The 20299-nt window shown below is 39.3% G+C and overlaps 1 protein-coding gene and 1 pseudogene across 1 annotated transcript in view; one reads left to right on the top strand and one right to left on the bottom strand.

Annotated features, from left to right (window-relative positions):
- The window catches only part of LOC103081251 (40S ribosomal protein S8-like), a 39988-nt pseudogene extending 33899 nt beyond the window's left edge, over nucleotides 1–6089 (top strand).
- The window catches only part of CRY1 (cryptochrome circadian regulator 1), a 95743-nt gene extending 78158 nt beyond the window's left edge, over nucleotides 1–17585 (bottom strand). The window contains exon 1 of the mRNA XM_007462867.1: nucleotides 16521–17585. Coding sequence (XP_007462929.1) covers nucleotides 16521–16678 — 158 coding nt within the window. The 5' untranslated portion in view covers nucleotides 16679–17585. The remainder of the gene's footprint in view (nucleotides 1–16520) is intronic.
- Between the last annotated feature and the right edge of the window lie 2714 nt (nucleotides 17586–20299).

The following is a 20299-nucleotide window of genomic DNA, read 5'->3' as shown; positions in this document are numbered from 1 at the left end:
CTGCTGGCTTATATCACTTAAAACAGCAAAACTAGAATAAAACCACAAATGTTAAGATATTAGTTTGTTGTTATTGTTGCTACTGAGGGGAGAGAGCTGCGATAAGATAAAAATGGCAAGAATAACTAGAGTCAATAGAATCCCATTTTTAAAACAGCATTTTTCCTTCTTTCATCTCTAGGAAACTCTAATGCCCAATTAAAACAAATATGCAATCCAAACCAAATTAAAATGTCAGAATTAATTTTAAAATATCAAGTTAAAAAGAAAAGTTACAGCTTTTATATTACTATTTTTGCTATTTCCATGTAGACATCATACAATCTCTCCATAACTCCTGTGAAACATACAAAGCCATACTGACTGACTGATGGCCATGGCTAAATTCAGCTTAAGAAAAGCAAGCTATTGCTCTGTGTTACATCCGATTATTGTTCTAATCAAACTTCTAGGCATGTCAACAGTCAATTGTGTTATTTAAACTTGTTCATGCCAGCTGAATTTCTTATTGTAATCACATTTTTTACATTTTATATAAACTGATTGAATGAGTGTAAAAAGAAAACTAAATTGAAGGCTTCAAAAAGGCTTGATAAACGGCAAATCACCAAAAAAGTTTCTAATTATCTGTGGATAAGATAGCTATAATAGATCAGAAGAAAAAAATGTACTAAAGGAATTCTGTACTGCTTTGCTTCACAAAGGTCTTTAAGGTTTTAATCAACTTTAAAGAAAATGATAGGCAATATCATACTATGAGTGTAATTTATGCATGAAAGCCAACATGAAACTCCATTAGCAAACTCAGCAGAACAATATTCATTTAGACACTCAACCCACAAGTGTACAGTGAACACCTACCCTGTGCCAGGTGCTGTTCTAAGGCAGCAGTTCTCAAACTTTTTTGGCTTTAGGACCCTTTATATTCTTAAAAATTACTGAGTAACCCCAAAGAGCTTTGTCTTATAAGTAATATCAACCAACATTCATGTGAGAAATTAAAGCTGAAAAAATTTTAAAACACAAGAATACACCAGTATACATTCCATTAGCCATCATAGCCAACAGTGTCATCAATTACCGTGTAGCTTTTAGAAAACTCAACTGTACAGATATGATAAAATGACAGTAAGAAAGTCATATAATGTCTTAGTATTATTACAAAAATAGTTTGACTTCACAAATACCCTGAAAGAGTCTTGGGAACCCAAAATGTCCCTAGACCAACCAGTGAGAACTGTGTTACAGGACTGAGGAACCAATAATGAATCAACCCCTCTCTTGTGTAATTTGGTAAAGGAATAAAACAATCAATCAATCAATGATTTCAGGTAGTAATAAATGCCATGAAAAATAAAACAGGGCAAGGAGGAAGAAAGTGAAAAGTGGGAGATGCAGGGAAGGAGTAGGGGCAATGACACAGGATGGTCAGAAAAGGCCTCTCTAAGGAGAGGTACTGAAGGAATGAGCCCTCTTAAGTTATAAGGGAATATAATGTTCGGGTAGAGAAGTAGAAATGCTAATATCCTGGAAGTCACTGGAGGATTCTGAGCGTGGGAATGACCTGATTTGATTAAGGTTTTTTTAAATACTACTCTGGCTTCCACATGGAAGAGACTGGGAAGGAAGGTATAAAAAATGGAAGTAGAGAAGTTAGGAGGCTACTGCAGTAGTCCTGCAAGAAATGTTGGTGACTTGGATAGTATGATAGCAGTGGAAATGTGAGATTTGAATGAATATGGGAATTATTTTGAAAGAAAAGCAACAGTAATTGCTGAAGGACTAGAGATGGGGTTGTGAGGGAAAAAAAGCAATGAAGGAAAGATGGTTCCTAGGTTTTTGCAGAGCAATGAGGTGAATGTTGCCATATGTGACATAGAGAAACAGTGGGAGGTGGAGAAGGAGGCAAAATTAAGTTTAAGATGCTTATTTGCAATCTGAGTAAAAATACTGGATACCTAGGTCTGTAACTCAAGATAGAAGTCAAGGCAGGAAATGCATGAGATATTCAAGTATGTGACTAGATTACATCACCTAAGGAGTAAACATGGATAAAGAAGAGACAGAGAATCCAGACCTAGAATTCCACCCTACATCAAAAGCTGTCAAATTGATGTACATTTATATGTTATTTTTTACACTTGCCTTTTTCAAATAACTAACTGCTAGTCCCAATGATATCAGATAAGAGGGCTTCTTTTTTTTTTTTTTTTAGTATCTTCCTTTTCATATTAGGATAATCTTAGGAGCACAGAAGAGAGACAACCCTGGGGGAGGAGGAGGGATTAGGAGTAGAGGTGGTGTGTGCATGTGTGTGTATATGTGTGTGAGACAGAGAAACAGAGAGAAAGAGAGAAAGAGAGAAAGAGAGAGAGTGAGTTGGGGGAAGGGAAAGTGTAGGAGGTTGGAGGGAGGGAGATACTGGTTTGAGAGAGGAGGAGTTCCAGAATATTTCTACAGAAGTCCTGTTTAACATCCTATATTCTAATTATTTGTCCTTGAGTGGTGTGAAAGTTTCTTTATGGGCAGAAACTATGACCTTTGTCTTTGTGCCTTGCAAAGTGCCTGGCAGATAACAATCTCTTAATGAACATTTACTGAATGAATAAAATGAAGGAGTGACTTACCCAAAGTCAGCCCAATTGCTACTGAATAGGAAAGCAGGGATTAGTATCTAGGTTTTAGGACAGTCAGATGTTCTAAACTCACTTCAGGCTGTCATTAAAAGGACTACACATTCGGGCCTCACCTTATCTATATATTTTGTTTTCTATTTGTCATCCTGTCTAGACTACAAGTCTGATGATCTACCCAAAATTCACTTTCCCTCAGCCTGTCCAGAACCTGTGCATCCAGCTTATGTCTTACCTCTCCCATAAAAACTCTCTTCACCAATACCTCAATCATCACCCTCCTCCCCTACACCAGCCACACACACACACACACACACACACACACACACACACACTTTCTGTAACACCCTGATTTCTGTCCTTACAACTACATTGAAGCTGCTTTCCCAAAGTTTACCAAAGGCCTTTGTAATAGTTAAAGTATAATTTTTAAAATGGTTAAATCACGACTCTCATACAAATGTCAAATGAATATATTGCAAAGATTTTATTTAACTTATTAATGAATGAAGGAACCAGTAAGATGTTAAAACTGGTTCAAATGAGAATCTGACATTCAGAGATTTATATTGCCCAGTCTATAAAATTCATTTGCATGGCATGAACAGGAATAATTGCATTCGTATAGGCAGGAAACGCTTGTTCTGTTACCAGTTTTCTAGAATGAAACTTTTGCCGCCTTTTTGCAGAGTTGTAAAACAGTCTAGTCAATCAAAGACAAAAATATATATCTCTAAATCAAAATAATATAATTCTTGGAGGGTCCTCTAGGTTCTGGAGGGTTCAATGCCCAGCATTCAGATACACAGTAATTTCTTCTGCCCATTTCCAAGTCTTTGACAAATTTTTCCTGCATAACTGTCAAAACTCATCCTAACCTCCCTTCTTTAGCACAATGAAGGAAAATTCTTGCCACCTTTGGTTTCCTGACTCCCTTTCTCTCTGATTGATTCTCTTCAGTCTCCTTCACCACTTCCTATTCATCTTAAATACAGTATTCTCCAAGGTATTGATGGGTCTTATTCTATCTAATATTATCAGTCATGCTTCACCTATTAATTATATAGGAATTACTCCCATATCCACAGCTCTAATGTCTATACTCCCCGAACTTGAACTTCTATTTTCTCCATTTCCCATGCTGATATCTTAGCAGCACCTCATATTCATCATGACCTAAACTAAACTCACTCTTGTCATCATCTAAATATGATCTATCCCTAACTTAGTTAATGCTTAATTGTCAAAGAGGCATAAAGCATGAGAATCTTACATTTTACTCTCTCCCTCACCCTCCTCTACGTAACTGTCTTTTACAGTCACCTAAACTATCCATCGCACCTCTACAATTACTCTCTTGCATCCCTCCCCTTCCTCACAGCCATTTCCCTAATTCAAGTCTATATTATCTTTCAACTGAACTGTTGATAAAGCTTCACACTGCTATATTGTCTCTTTTCTCTATCATTCACTCAGATGCCAAAGTTATAGTTCCCTAACAGGGGTCAAAGTTTTTCTGACTCGGTCCCACTTTCTGATCCGAGTTCTTATATAATAGGCATCTGTTGTTTTAGGACATCAACCTACTTCCTACTTATTCTACTTCAGTTACTTCAGTCCAGTCAAGCTGATTCCACCCATGAGGCAAACAACTCCAGCTCAGACAATCAGGTTCATAATGACTGGTCCAGAATTGGCCCAAACAGAGCCACTGAAATGCCACAGACTTTTGCTGACACTTCTGGGGCAGAAGCAAATGCTTTTTACTATATACCTGCTATTGCTATATTTTACCACCAGAGGACAGCCTGTCTGAAAACCCAGTGCAGAATAAGTGAAGTTTGGAGATGCAAAGAGAATTTGGCCCTTCTGAGCCCTAGCATCAACCCATGTCTGAAGCCAATTTCCCTTGGATTGTTTAATTACACCTGCCAATAAACTGTCTTTCTGCTTAAGCTCATATGAGTCAGGCAACCATCTAAAGCACTGAACCAAGAGTGCTAAACAACACTGCCTATCCTTTTATGCATGATATGATTCCGTTACATCAACCTCCTCGCCAGTATCAGAATACAGTGCCTTCCCTCACGTTTTTTCCTCAGTCTGGAATTTTCTTCCCTCTGGCTGGAATTCCCTTCCCTCTTTTCTCTGTTTATTAAGATCCATCTCATACTTCAATGCTTAGTTCAAATGCCTCAGTGAGGCAATCCCTGGAGGCTGGGAAAAGAAGCAGAAGACCAGATTACACAGAGATTTTAAACCATGCTATGGCTTTTTGAACCCTTACGTAAGGGTAAATAAATGTCATTGAAGGATTTTAAAATAGCAAAGGACATGATCAGATTAACAATTTTAAAAGATGACTCTGGTTGTTGTGTAAAGGATGAATTAGAGGAGGGTGAGGGGAACAATGATTTGTAAACTATGAAAAATCTACACAAAAAGGATAGTGGTATGGGCTGAAGTGGCAATGGAGATAAAAGAATGTACTTCCATGATTACTTTATTTCTGAATAAATCTGTCTCTACATTGTAAACTCCCTGAGGACAGAGAATTTATCTGTTGACTACCATTTTATCCACAGAAATTAGCAAAGTGATTGGCACACAGTAGGGACACACATTTATTTGTAGAATAAATGAATACACAATTAACAACCTAATATGTAAACTCTGAGCAACTGGGCAAATGGCAGTATTATTTATGAAGATAAGAAACACAAGAAAAGTCAGTTTGGAGTTTTTTGTTTGTTTTTGAGAAAGAGGTAAGGGAAAAGATGAACTCTGTTTTGAACAAATTGAGTTTAAGGTAATATAGTACATTCAAATATGGAGGGAATCTATATACAGTGGACACATATCTGGGGGTCAGGTGAGAGATCTGGGCTGCAAATACTAATTTGTGAATTCTGGGCATATAGATTGGTAACTGACTTTATGAAGAGAGAAGATTACCTAGCAATAAGGAAAAGAGGGTGGAGATTACAGACTTAAGGGGCATTTAAGGGTTGAACAGAAAAAGAGAAGTCAAGGAAGAACACTGATAGCTCTGGCAGAAAAACAAACATAGGAGAACCCTCTAACCAAAGCAGAGGGAAGAAGAGGAACGTGTAGTCAAATGTGTCAAACAGTAAAAAGTCCAGGAATGAAAAGTTTTAAAGTATCCTTTGGATGAAAACAGTTTTGGTGGAGAAGGGGGTGGGAGTGGGTAAAACCAAGTTTGGAGTGGGTTCAAGGGTGAGTAGAAGATAAAGAAATGAAGTCAGTCAATATTTAGACATCTTGTTTAGGAAGTGTGGCTATAAAGGAACTGAGAAACACAGTTTCAGGAGAGGAATGTTAAGGGTAGGTTTTGTTCCTGTTTGGTTTTTTGTTGTTGTTTGTTTGTTTATAGAATTTGGTTTTAAGCATGTTTCAGTGTTGATTGGAAGCAACTTAAAAAGAGGACGGCGTTAAAGGTGAAAGTGAATAATCAAAAATGAGCTTCACGATGAATAAATATATCAAAAAAATCTATCTTACAGCTTAAATATATACAATTTCAATTTGTCAATTATACCTCAATAAAGCTAACGAAGTTTATAGAGTACAGATGAAGATACTGGGATTTTTAAAGGTATTTATTTTATTTTACTTTATACAATTTTTAAAGGTTACACTCCATTTACAATTATTACAAAATATTGGCTATATTCTTCATGTTGTACAATATATCCTTGCAGCATATCTTACACCCAACAGTTTTTACCACCCACTCCCCCACCCCTCTATTATCCCTCTCCCCCTTCCCACTGGTAACTACTAGTTTGTTCTCTGTATCTGTGAGTCGTTTCTTTTTTGTTATATTCACTAGTTTGTTGTATTTTTTAGATTCCATATATAACTGATATCATACAGTATTTGTCTTTCTCTGTCTGACTTATTTCACTTAACATAATACCCTCCAAGTTGCTGGAAACGGCAAATTTTCGCTCTTTTTTACGGCTGTATAGTATTTCATTGTGTGTGTGTGTGTGTGTGTGTGTGTACACACACATACATATACATACACCACACACCACATCTTGTTTATCCATTTTTATCCATTTAGCTGTTGATGGATACTTAGGTTGCTTCCATATTTTGGCAATTGTAAACAATGCTGCTATGAACATTGGGATGCATGTATCTTTTCAAATTAGAAAATCTTAAAGACACCACCAGAAAACTACTAGAGCTCATCAACGAATCTGGTAAGGTTGCAGGATACAAAATTAACACACAGAAATCTGTTGCATTTCTATACACTAATACAGAAAGATCAGAAAGAGAAATTAAAGAAACAATGGAATTTACTATCACATCAAAAAGAATAAAATACCTATGAATAAACCTATCTAAGGAGGCAAAAGGCTTGTACTCCAAAAACTATAAGATACTGATGGAAGAAATTCAAGACGACACAAACAGATGGAAAGATACACTGTATTCTTGGATTGGAAGAATCAATATTGTTAAAATGACCATACTACCCAAGGCACTCTACAGATTCAATGCAACCCCTATCAAAATACCAATGCATTTTTCACAGAACTAGAACAAATAATTTTAAAATTTGTGTGCAAACACAAATGACCCTGAAAAGCCAAATCTTGAGAAAGAACAGAGCTGGAGGAATCATGCTCCCTGACTTCAGATGATACTACAAAGCTACAGTAATCAACACAATATGGTACTGGCACAAAACAGACACATAGATCAATGGAACAGAATAGAAAGCCCAGAAATAAACCCAGACACTTATGGTCAATTGATTTACAACAAAGGAGGCAAGAATATACAATGGAGAAAAGATACTGGTTTTGAATAGGGTAAGCAATATCTCTTTCACTGAAGTCATACAGTAGAAGGAAAGAATAAGTAAGGATGTGGATACATTTATAGATTCGGTTACTGAAAATTAAGAGACTCTCATGTGACAGCATCAACTGTGTAATAAACATGTTTAAGTTTAAATATCAAAAGTAATCTGTTAAAAAAAAAAGTAATCTGTTCATTAACAATTATTTTTCCAAATTATGAGTTTGTTACACGTTAGCATCTAAGTTAAGGGAAGTAACTGTCCCTCTCCCAAATCCTAGACTTAACAAAGAAAATTTAAAAGATAATTACCAAATGCCTACTTTGTACAAGACATGATGCTAGACATTGTGAAGAATACACACGGCTCTTCCCCCAGATATTTCCATAGCTTTTTTCTCCTTCATTTAGATCTCTGTTCTCACATTCTGCTTTATTTCTCTCCACTACAATTACCACCACCTGACATGTTTGTTTTATTGTCTGTTTTTCCTCCTATACTAGAAGCTTCTCAAGGCAGGGACTTTTTCTGTTTATTCATTGTTGTATCCCCAGTACCAAGAATAGTGCCTGCCATGAATATGAACCCCAAATAAACTCTGATTAAATGAATGGTATCTTCTCTTTAGGAAGAAGAGGTGCAATCTGTTAAACAGGGGAGAAATGAATATATGAGAACTATATCAATATTTACAAATGAAAGAAGTAATTACTAAGGATGATATAAGTAGTATCAAAAAATGATATAAGAGCTCACAAGACTGTTCATCAACCAGACAAGATGATAAAGAAAGGTATATTGGAAACGGTGTCATTTGGACTGGGCCTTAAAGAGGTGAGTAGGGTTCTGGGGTTTTGTTTATTTTTCAACATGTACAATTCAATGGTTTTTAGTATATTCACAAAGTTGTACAACCATCACCTTCTAGAACATTTTCATCACCTCAAAAAGAAACCCCATGCCCCTTAGCTCAACTCCCACAACCCCTCCCCCACCAGACCGAAGAAGCCACTAATCTATCTCTACATACTTACCTGTTGAGGACATTTCATATAAACAGAATCAAATAGCATGTGGGATACTGTGACTGGCTTATTCACTTAGTATAGTATAATGTTTATATAGTATAATGTTTTCATGTCCATCCATGTTGTAGCATGTATCAGTACCCCTTTTTATGATTGAATAATATTCCATTGTACAGATATATTTTGTTTAGCCATTCATCAACAGATGGACATTTAGGTTGTTTCTTCCTTTTGGTATTATGAATAATAGTAATTCTATGGACATTCACATATAAGTTTTTGTGTCATATAACTTTAACAAGAAATAAGTGAAGGAAGGAATTGAAATATTATAAATTACTCAAATCCAAAGATGACAAATTCACGATAAAGTTTTCACTGGTCTGAGATCAAATGGGGCAAAGTGAATTTTCATAAAGCTTAATTTATTCAAATCAAAGAACTTTTATTTTGTAACAATGTCCTTCAAACTTTTTTTTAATGTTAAAGCACTCCTTTTTTAAAAACTGAAGTATATTTGATTCACAATGTTGTGTTAGTTTCTGGTGTACAGCAAAGTGATTCAGTTACATATATATTATTTTTGATATTTTTTTCATTATGATTACAGGATATTGAATATTGTTCCCTGTGCTATACAGTAGGACCTTCTTCTTTATTTTATATATAGTAGTTGGTATCTGCTAGTCCCAAACTCCCAATCCAACCCTCTCCTGCACCCCCCTCCACCTTGGCAACCACAAGTCTGTTCTCTATGTCTGTGAGCCTGTTTCTGTTTTGTAAATAAGTTCATTTGTGTCATATTTTAGCTTCCACATACAAATGATATCATATGTTATTTGTCTTTCTCTTTCTGACTTACTTTGCTTCATAGGATAACCTCTAGGTCCATCCATGTAGCTGCAAGTGACCTTATTTCATTCTTTTCTATGGCTGAGTAATATTCCAGTATATGAGAGTGTGTGTGTGTGTGTGTGTGTGTGTGTGTACCACATCTTCTTTATCCATTCATCTGTTGATGGAAATTTACATTGTTTCCATGTCTTGGCTATTGTAAATAGTAGAGCACCCTTTTTTTAAAATTGAAGTATAGTTGATTTACAATGTTGTGTTAGTTTCAGGTATACAGCAAAGTGATTTAGTTATAACTATATATATGTGTGTTTGTGTGTGTGTGTACAGATATATACACACACACATGTATATATGTTCTTTTTCAGATTCTTTTCCCTTATAGGTTATTACAAAATATTGAGGATAGTTCTCTGTGCCATATAGTAGGTCCTTGTTGGTTATCTATTTTATATATAGTAGTGTATATATGTTAATACTAAACTCCTAATTTATCCTCCCCCCTTCCCCTTTGGTAACAGTAAGTTTGTTTTCTATGTGTGGGGGTCTATTTCTGTTTTGCATATAAGCTCATTTGTATAATTTTTTTTTTTAGATTCCACATATAAGCGATATCATACGATGTCTGTCTTTGCCGGGCTTACTTCACTTAGCGTGATAATCTTCTAGGTCCACCCATGTTGTTGCAAATGTCATTATTTCATTCTTTTTATGGCTGAGTAATATTCCAGTGTGTGTGTGTGTGTGTGTGTGTGTGTGTGTGTGTGTATGTTTCACATCTTCTTTATCCATTCATCTGTCAATGGACATACAGGTTGTTTCCAGGTCTTGGCTATTGTAAATAGTGCTGCTACGGACATTGGGATGCATGTATCTTTTCGAATTATGGTTTTCTCCAGATATATGTCCAGGAGTGGGATTGCAGGATCATATGGTAGCTCTATTTTTAGTTTTTTAAGGAACCTCCATACGTTCTCCATAGTGGCTGTACCAATTTACATTCCCACCAATAGTGTAGGAGGGTTCCTTTTCTCCACACTCTCTGGCATTTATTGTTTGTAGAATTTTTGATGATGGCCATTCTGACTGGTGTGAGGTGATACCTCATTGTAGTTTTGATTTGCATTTATCTAATAACTAGCAATGATGAGCATCTTTTCATGTGCCTTTTGGCCATCTATATGCCTTCTTTGGAGAAATGTCTATTTAGATCTGCTGCCCATTTTTTGATTGGGTTGTTTGTTTTTTCTGATATTGAGCTGTGTGAGCTATTTGTATATTTTAGAGATAAATTCCCTGTCGCTCACATCATTTGCAAATATTTTCTCCCATTCTGTAGGCTGTCTTTTTGTTTTGTTTATGGTTTCCTTTGCTGTGCAAAAGCTTTTAAGCTTAATTAGGTTCCATTTGTTTATTTTTGTTTTTATTTCCATTACTCTGGGAGTCACATCCAAAAAGATATTACTACAATTTATGTCAAAGAGTGTTCTGCCTATGTTTTCCTCTCAGAGTTTTATAATATCCAATTTAGGTCTTTAATGCATTTCGAGTTTATTTTTGTGTATGGTGTTAAAGAATGTTCTAATTTCATTTTTTACATGTAGCTGTCCTGTCTTCTCAGCACCAGTTATTGAAGAGACTGTCTTTTCTCCATTACACGTTACTGCCTCCTTTATTGTAGAGTAATTGACCATAGGTGTGTGGGTTTATTTATGGGCTTTCTATCCTGTTCCATTGATCTATACTTCTGTTTTTGTGCCAGTACCATACTGTTTTGATTACTGTTGCTTTGTAGTATAGTCTGAAGTCAGGGAGCATGATTCCTCCAGTTCTGTTTTTCTTTCTCAAGATTGCTTTGGCTATTCGCAGTCTTTTATGTTTCCATACGAATTTAAAAAATTTTTGCTCTAGTTCTGTGAAAAATGCCATTGGTAATTTGATCTGTAGAGTGACTTGGGTAGTATAGTCATTTTGACAATACTGATTCTTCCAATCCAAGAATACAGTACATCTTTCCATCTGTTTGTGTCATCTTCAATTTCTTTCATCAGGGTCTTACAGTTTTTGGAGTACAGGTCTTTTGCCTCCGTAGGTCAATTTATTCCTAGGTATTTTGTTCTTTTTGATGTGATGGTGAATTCAATTGTTCCCTTAATTTTTCTTTCTGATCTTTCATTGTTACTGTATAGAAATGCAACAGATTTCTGCATATTAATTTTGTATCCTGCAACTTTACCAAATTCATTGATAAGCTCTAGTATTTTTCTGGTGGCATCTTCAGGATTTTCTATGTATAGTATCATGTCATCCACAAACAGTGACAGTTTTACTTATTCTGTCCCAATTTGGCTCCCTTTTATTTCTTTTTTCCCCTCTGATCGCTGTGGCTAGGACTTCCAAAACCATGTTGAATAAAAGTGGCAAGAGTGGACATCCTTGTCTTGTTCCTAATCTTAGAGGAAATGTTTTCAGCTTTTCACCATTGATTATGTTAGCTGTGGGTCTGTCATATACGGCCTTTAGTATGTTGAGGTATATTCCTTCTATGCCCACTTTCTGGAGAGTTTTTATCATAACTGGATGTTGAATTTTATCAAAAGCTTTTTCTGCATCTACAGAGATGATCATATGGATTTTATTCTTCAATTTTTTGATGTGGTGTATCATACTGGTTGATTTGTGGATACTGAAAAATCTGTGTATCCCTGGGATAAATCCCACTTGATCATGAGGTATGATCCTTTTAATGTACGACTGGATTCAGTTTGCCAGTATTTTGTTGAGGACTTCTGCATCTATGTTCATCAGTGATATTGGCCTGTAATTTTTTTTGTGTGGTATCTTTTTCTGATTTTGGTATTAGGGTGATGGTGGCCTCATAGAATGAGTTTGGAAGTGTTCCTTCCTCTCTAGTTTTTTGGAATAGTTTCAGAAAGACAGGTGTTAACTCTTCTCTAAATGTTTGGTAGAATTCACCTGTGAAGCCATCTGGTCCTGGACTTTTGTTTGTTGGGAGTTATTTAATCACCGATTGAATTTCAGTACTTGTAATTGGTCCGTTCATATTTTCTATTTCTTCCTGGTTCAGTCTTAGGAGATTGCACCCTACTAAGAATTTGTTCATTTCTTCTAGGTTGTCCATTTTATTGGCATATAGTTGCTTGTAGTAGTCTCTGATGGTCCTCTGTATTTCTGTGGTGTCCACTGTAACTTCTCCTTTTTCATTTCTAATTTTATTGATTTGGGCCCTCTCCCTTTTTTTTCTTGATGAGTCTGGCTAAAGGTTCATTAATTTTATCTTGTCAAAGAACCAGCTTTTAGTTTCATTGATCTTTTCTACTGTTTTCTTAGTCTCTATTTCATTTATTTCTGCTCTGATCTTTATGATTTCATCCCTTCTGCTAACTTTGGGTTTTGTTTGTTCTTCTTTCTCTAGTTGCTTTAAATGAAATGATGGCAACATCAAAAGGTGGTTCTGTTAATTTACTTAGGCAAAATAAATTTTTTAAAAATTTGTTTTTCTGTTAAATCCAAAAATCTAGGAAATACTGTTGATTAAAAGGAAATGGCACAAAGGAAAGAAGACAGAAACCCACAAGACAGCCTGAATGCCAAGCTAAGGAATTTGCACCTTATTCTATGGTCAATGAGTAAATTAATAAAGTTGTTTAAACATAAAATTATTGACTCCTGGAAGTCACTTCATTAACAAACAGTAACTGAGTTACTACTATATGAAAAGCACTGTAGTTGGTGCTATGAGAACAAATTAAATAAAATCTCTCCCTCCTTTTTATAACAGCCTTCAGTGGAAGAAAACAGTCTGTCTCTCTTCATTATTTACATCTTTATCTGTTACTCATCAAGGGCAATATTTAGTAGTTAAAAAAAATCCTTTTTAAAAAGGAAAATATGGGACTATTCCTCTTATGCTTACGAGTTTTATTTCACTCATTATTTAACAATGTGAGTTGTTGGATGTACAAAGTAAAGCAATATATAACCCCTAATCTACAGAATTTTATAGCTCAGGTTTTATAAACTTATAAAGTACTCTAGAAGAAACTGACTGTAGGCATTTAACTAGATATTATTTACCTAGGACTTCCAATTTAAGAGCAAACAGCAAATAAGCACTTACTACTACCACTCACATTTTAAGCATTTAACTTTTTTTTTTTTTTTTTTTCCGGTACGCAGGCCTCTCACTGTTGTGGCCTCTCCCATTGCGGAGCACAGGCTCCGGACGCGCAGGCTCAGCGGCCATGGCTCACGGGCCCAGCCGCTCCGCGGCATGTGGGATCTTCCTGGACTGGGGCATGAACCCATGTCCCCTGCATCGGCAGGCGGACTCTCAACCACTGCGCCACCAGGGAAGCCCGCATTTAACATTTTTAAACTAACTTAATCCTCCTAACAATCTTATGAAGAGGGAATCTTTACTATATTGTTAAGATATTAGTAGATTAAAATATATAACATTTATTATCTTTTTCCAGAATCAACTTTGACACCAATTCTGCTAACGAAAGTGTTTTATATAGAGTTTCTTTATAATTCCCATCAGTACCCAAACATGCTGTAATTTCTCCCATCTTAAACAAAAAAAATCCTCTCTTGACTTCATGTTCTCTTCCAGGAACTACACCATTTCTCTGATCCCCCTAGAGGAAAACTTCTTAAAAGAGCTATCTAGGGCTCCCCTGGTGGCGCAGTGGTTGAGAGTCCACCTGCCGATGCAGGGACACGGGTTCGTGCCCCAGTCCGGGAAGATCCCACATGCCGCGGAGCGGCTGGGCCAGTGCGCCATGGCCGCTGAGCCTGCGCGTCCAGAGGCTGTGCTCCGCAACGGGAGAGGCCACAACAGTGAGAGGCCCGCGTACCGCAAAAAAAAAAAAAAAAAAAAAAGAGCTCTCTATATGAGTTGTCTCCCATCTTCTCTCAGCCTCTCTCAAGCCATTCCCAAAAGGCTTTTGTCTCTGACACTACTGAAACCACTTTAGTCATGATTATGAATGATCTCAAATGCTAAATATGATTTTTAATTTTCAGTCCTCATCTCACTTGACCAGCAACTTGACAAAGGTACAACACTTTCTTTGAAACACTCTCTCTCCTTCTTTATTTGGCTTCCAAGACACCATACTCTTCTGGGTTTTCTTATCTTCCTAGATGTTCCTTCTCAAACTCCTATGCTGGTTCTTCCACAGGTCCACAATTTCAACACATTTGAGTACTCAAGGCTCAGTTCTTGGACTGCCTCTCTTCTCTACACTCATTTTCTTAATGTTCTCATATAGTCTCATGGCTCTACCAGAATGTGCTTCAACAAGATAGGGATTTTTTAGCTATTTTGTTTATACTGAAAGCCCTGCACCTAAAAGTGTCTGACATGTACTACATGCATGCCATATATCTGTTCAATGACTGAATGGATTAATAAATGGCTTTAAAAGTTACCTATAAAGTGATGACTCTCTAATTTATACCTCCTGCCTGGATCTCTGTCCTTAACTCCATATATATCCAACTACCTATCTGCTATATCTACCTGGATGTGTAATAAACATTTCAAACTTAACCAAGTTCAAAAGAGAACTCAAATCACCCTCTCAATGGCTTCTTCAACTGACCACTTAGCAAAGAGCAGTTCCATCCTTCTAGTTTCTCAAGTCAAATTTTGAAATCATTCCTAATTCCTTCTCTTTTTCTCACACCATATATCCAATCCGTCAATAAATTCTGTGAATCCTGCCTTCAAAGTATACTCAGCACTTGACTAATTGTCACCACGTCCACCACAATCACTATGGTCCAAGTCATTATTATATCTCACCTGGATGAATGCAATGGACTCCTAACTGGTCTTACTGCATTTTGTCCACCTCCATCCCACAATTTGAGTCTGTTCTCAGAACCGCAGCCAGAGAAGTTTTTTTAAAACTTACGTCAAATCACATCACTTCTCTGCTCATAATCCTACAATTATTCCCACTTTGCTATGAGTAAAAGCCCAAATCGTGACAACTGCCCATAAAACTCTACTCAATCTGGCCCTATTACATCTCTGACCTCATCTACTACTTTTCCTCTCACTTATTCTGCTCCAGCCATATTGGTTTCTTCTGCTGTTCCTTCCAAAGGTTAAGCATATTTCCACCCTTTTCTCTTACTGTTCCTTCTCCCTGCAATGCTTTTCCCTAGATATCTGTAATCCATTACTTGCTTCATCATCTTGCTCAACTGTCACTTTCTCTGAGTTTTTCCCTATCACCATATTTTAAACTGCTACTCCAACCCCGACCCCTTATATTTTTCATCCCTTCTATCTCTATTTCTGCAAATCCTTTATCACCACTAAATACTATATGCTTTCTGGGACATGTGCTTGAAAAGGACAAGAAGTTCTATCTGTTTCATTCACTACCGTACCCCTAGTGTTTAAAGCAGTGCCTGGTATACAGTAGGTGATCAATAATCTGTTGAAAGAACGGTTTCATTTCCACCAGGGGGCCTAACAATCCTCTAGCCTGGCGTTTCAGGAAAAGATCATAAAGCTTCTCTAAGATTTCTTCCAGTGCTCTGAATCCTAGAAGGATTATACATTGCCTAGAAAGAAACTGTTTTTGTCTAGTCAACCACAAGGAGGAGTGGAGAGGGAGAGCCGAGCAAAGAGAAATGTTTCCCTTGCTTTGCCTGTGGCAACCTCATGGTGGAAGAAAACCGGATTTGGAGGCGACTCTACTGAATGAATGATTTTCTCCATACTATAAGTTAACTAGACACACACAAACGTAAACATTAATAACCGCAATCCCTTCAAACGCCACAAAGAGGCCAAGGAAATCAATCCACGGGCCACTGAGAACTGGAAGGGTGTTTCTTTAACTCCAGCACTAAGCATTCCATAAATCCAGGGGAAGAGTTCCCATTAGTGCAGAGCCACGGAACTCACACCTTAAGGCCAAGGTGTTCCAGGCTGCCAGCACAGCACTCTCTGTCCAGAGGACTACTAAATCCGTTCTATTTAATACTTAGAGCAGCTGCAGTAATTAAAACGGCATAGGCAAGCCGGTGCCAGGTCTAAATTCTCAGGTCTGGCCGATCGCATGTGAAGTCTTGATTCAGCAAACAGCGAAACCAATTTCCCACGGGATTTTGACTCACCGCCACCTGTTGATGCCAACATTGGAGGAGCCGGCGAACCAGGGGTCGAGGATGTAGACGCAGCGGATGGTGTCGGCGCCCTGAATGCACTCCTTCAGGGCGGGATTGTCGTGAAGCCGAAGCCCCTTTCGGAACCAGTGCACAGCATTCACCCCCATCCCGGGGACGCGGCGGGTGGCGGGGAGCCGCCGAGCTCCTCCGCGGAGAAATTCAAGGCAGGGGGATCCGGCTCATAACCGACACCTCCGGTCGCAGGAGAATCGCCGCACCCAAGGAGTGAGGAAAGGGCGGCAGAGGGGAGGGAAGGAAAAAATGAGTCCGAGGAGGGGACGGAGAGGGAGAGGGCGCTGGCGGCACAGCTGGAAGATGAATGGAGGTTGCCCAGTCAGCGGAGTCCGGGTGTGACGCCTTTAGGAGCCGGCACCCGCCGCCACCTCCTGGACGAGACGCATAACTTCGAGGGCCCCGGACCGCCGGAGGGTGAGCAAGTTCAACAAAATCGAGCCGACACGACGGCCCGAGCGGGCGCGGGCAGCCCCAGGAGGTTCGTCACGGAAACCTAGCCCCACCGAGGCGGCCCCCGAGGAGCAGACGACCCGCCTGAGGCGAGCCGCCGACAGGAATGAGAGAGAATTTAACCACTGTCGGCCACGCTGCCTCTCGGCCCGGGAAAGAGGAGTGAGGACGGAGCACGGAGGCGGTGTTCGAGGCCGCTGGACGGTTGCCGGCCGGTCACCGGTCCCGAGGCTGGCCGGGTGACTCCACCGCCACCGCCGCGTCAGCGGCCTTGGCCCCGCCCTCGGCTCCTCATTGGAGGGGGCACTCCCCACGTGACCACCGGCACCTCACGTTTCTGAAGTGTGTTTACTACAGCGGCTCTGGGGAATCTGCTTGCACTTCAGTCGCTTCTACGGGGCGACAGATGCTCCATCTCAAAACCGTGTGTCCTCGCCCAGACGCTAGACATTCCGCCTTTGCCCCCTTTTCTCGGCTGACTGGCTGGTGTTGCCTGGAAGCGCCCACTGTGAGCAGAGGCCCCATGTGAGGGAAGGCTTAGCCCCGCCCTCGAGGGTCGTGAACGTCCACCATTGGCTGAGGTTCGCCGAGACCCGGATGAGCACGGGTATGCGGGGAGCTCGCGAGCGCGCGCCCTGCTCTGGAAGGCGCGCTTGCGCTCTCGCTGCGTTCCAGTGGGAAGGAGGGCGGGGCCGGGGGGTTGGAGCGCGCTCCGGGATTCCTCCCGCGGGGTTCACGGATCCCTGGAGACAGCCTGGTGTCTTTCAGGAGTCGGCGGGGCGGCGGGGCATCAGGGCGGGGAGTGAGGGCAGGATGGGTTGGAAAGAGCAAAGTAGGAGGCTCCACGTAGACTTGGAGCCCAAACCATGTGCTTACATACAGCTTTAGCTGGAGAACCCAGCTCTACTTTGGAGTGTGTAGAGCTGGCGCCCTTCTTCTTGCGGCCCTCGCGGCATGGCACCCTTGCACGTGCTCTGAGGAAGAGGAGTAACTGGCGGGTGCCAGGCATCCGTGGAATTCCTTAATATCGTCAACATGTCAGCCCTAGTTTCTTACACTTAGTGTGGTTTGCAGGGCTCTTCGTAATAGGGCCTTTGCCTACCTTCCTGGGGACAATGAACTTAAGGCCATGCCATTCCTTAGACATGCAATGACCTTATATTCATTCAGCAGTCACTTACTGAATGAAACTGGCACTGTTCGAAGTGCTGCAGATACAAGGGAGAAAGAGACAAATATCTCAGCCCTCACAGAGTTCACAATCTGTCTCTTAACCTTTATATGTTCTATTTTTCCCTGTATAAAATGCTCTTCTTTAGAATCTGCTGCTCACTACAACCACCTTTGAGGTAGTTGTTATAGATTGAGTTGTGTACCTCTAAAATTCATATAAGCCCTAGTACCTGTGAATGTGACCTTATTTGGAAATAAGGTCTTTGCAGATGAGGTCATTAGGGGACCAAATCCAATAACTGGTATCTTAAAAAGGGAGAAATTTGGATGCAACACAGACCCACACACAGAGAGAAGGCCATGTGAAGACTGGAGTTATGCTGCCACAACCAAGGACCTACTCGAAGCTAGGAGACTGTCCTGGAACAGATCCTTCCCTAGTGCCTTCAGAGGGAGAATGGCCCTGCCAACACTGATTTCAGACTTCCGGCCTCCAGAACTGTGAGACGATAAATTCCTGTTGTTCTAAGCCACTCGTTTTGCTAGCAGCTCTAGCAAACTAATACAGCTGTAATGTAAATTTAGTCCTCCAGTGAGCCAATATGTCTGGATAGTCTTCCCTAACCCTGCTTTTGTTGCTGTAGGGAGGGTATAGCATCTTCTTTTTAGTTTCTTAAGAACATTTAAAATTATATAGTATATGAAAGCCTGTTGTTCACTATGAAGTATTAAACAGTTATTTTTATCAGTGGGGATGAGCCTCGGTTAATTACCACACCCAGGGTCCCATCACTTTTGCAGAGGATGTGGCAAACAGAGCTGTGCGCTCATTTGGATTGCCTCATACTCCAGGGCCTATTGTACTTGTAAAAATACAGTGTTTCTAGTTCATGTTTCATTTAAGCAGTTTGAAAGTAAGCGGATTCTGGGACTTAACCTGGTGGTCCAGTGGTTAAGACTCTGTGCTCCCAATGCAGGGGGCCTGGATTCAATTCCTGGTCAGGGAACTAGATCCTGCATGCCACAACTAAGAGCTCGCATGCTGCAACTAAAAAAGATCCTGCATGCCACAACTAAAGATCCTGCATGCCTCAACTGAGACCCGGCACAGCCAAATAAATAAATAAATATTAAAACAAAAACAAACGAAAAAAAGTAAGCAGATTTTGTCTAAAGACGTAAGAATTATTTTAAGCATCTAAGTGAAACAGTGGGAGGTAGAGAGAGAATATTGATTTGTGTGGAGTTGCCTTATGTTCGCCAGTTGTCCATTCAATAGATGTTTTTTTTTTAACAGACAGCTGTATGTGGGTGGGTGTATAACTTTCATTTACACATGAAAGAACTAACTTATTATGAAAATATCAGTACTGTCAACTGTGCATTCCTCAAAGAGTAAAGGTTTTTTATGGCATGTAGGTTCTTTAATATATTTTTGTAAGCATTTAATAAAAGCTATGACTTTGGAGCACCGACTATATGCCAGACACTTTGTATAGGTTATTATTAACCCTCAGAATAATCTTATAAGGCAGCTTATTATTTGTGCCCACTTTGCAGATGAAGACGCTAAAGCTCAGAAATACAAATACGTAGTAAAACCAGATGAAAAACCCAAGACTGTTTCTGAGCCCAAAGCTCTTTCCTTATCACATACCATCACTGACACCACCACTCCCTTTCTTTTTCAGAGTGAGTGTATATGTATGAAGAAGGAAAGAAGGGATGGGGAGCATTGCTGGGAATCTCTTGTGAAATTCTGGTTGGCTCCAACATCCTGGTGGTAGAAAGAGTATGGGACTAAGAGGAAGACACTGGGTTATATCTGAGCTCACCGTTAATTAGTTAATGATCTTGAGCTAGTCATCTAGGCTTTTCTGGCTTGCTTAATTCATATGTAAAATGGGGGGATTTAACTAGATTTCTAAGTTTGCTATACTATTTTAAAATTCTAGGATTCTATAAGCACAGCCCTGTCATGGGCTCAAAAATATCTATGAAGAGTCCTATTAAACGTTCTTTTAACTGCCCACAATGTTAGAAAAATCAATATCTCTTTGATTTCATGAGCACCCTTGATAAAACTGTGT

This window comes from Lipotes vexillifer, unplaced genomic scaffold, assembly GCF_000442215.2.
Source record: "Lipotes vexillifer unplaced genomic scaffold, Lipotes_vexillifer_v1.1 scaffold1177, whole genome shotgun sequence".
In the NCBI taxonomy this organism is placed as follows: domain Eukaryota; kingdom Metazoa; phylum Chordata; class Mammalia; order Artiodactyla; family Lipotidae; genus Lipotes; species Lipotes vexillifer.
The sequence above is the reverse complement of the archived record's forward strand: the minus strand, read 5'-3'. Positions and strand labels throughout refer to the sequence as shown.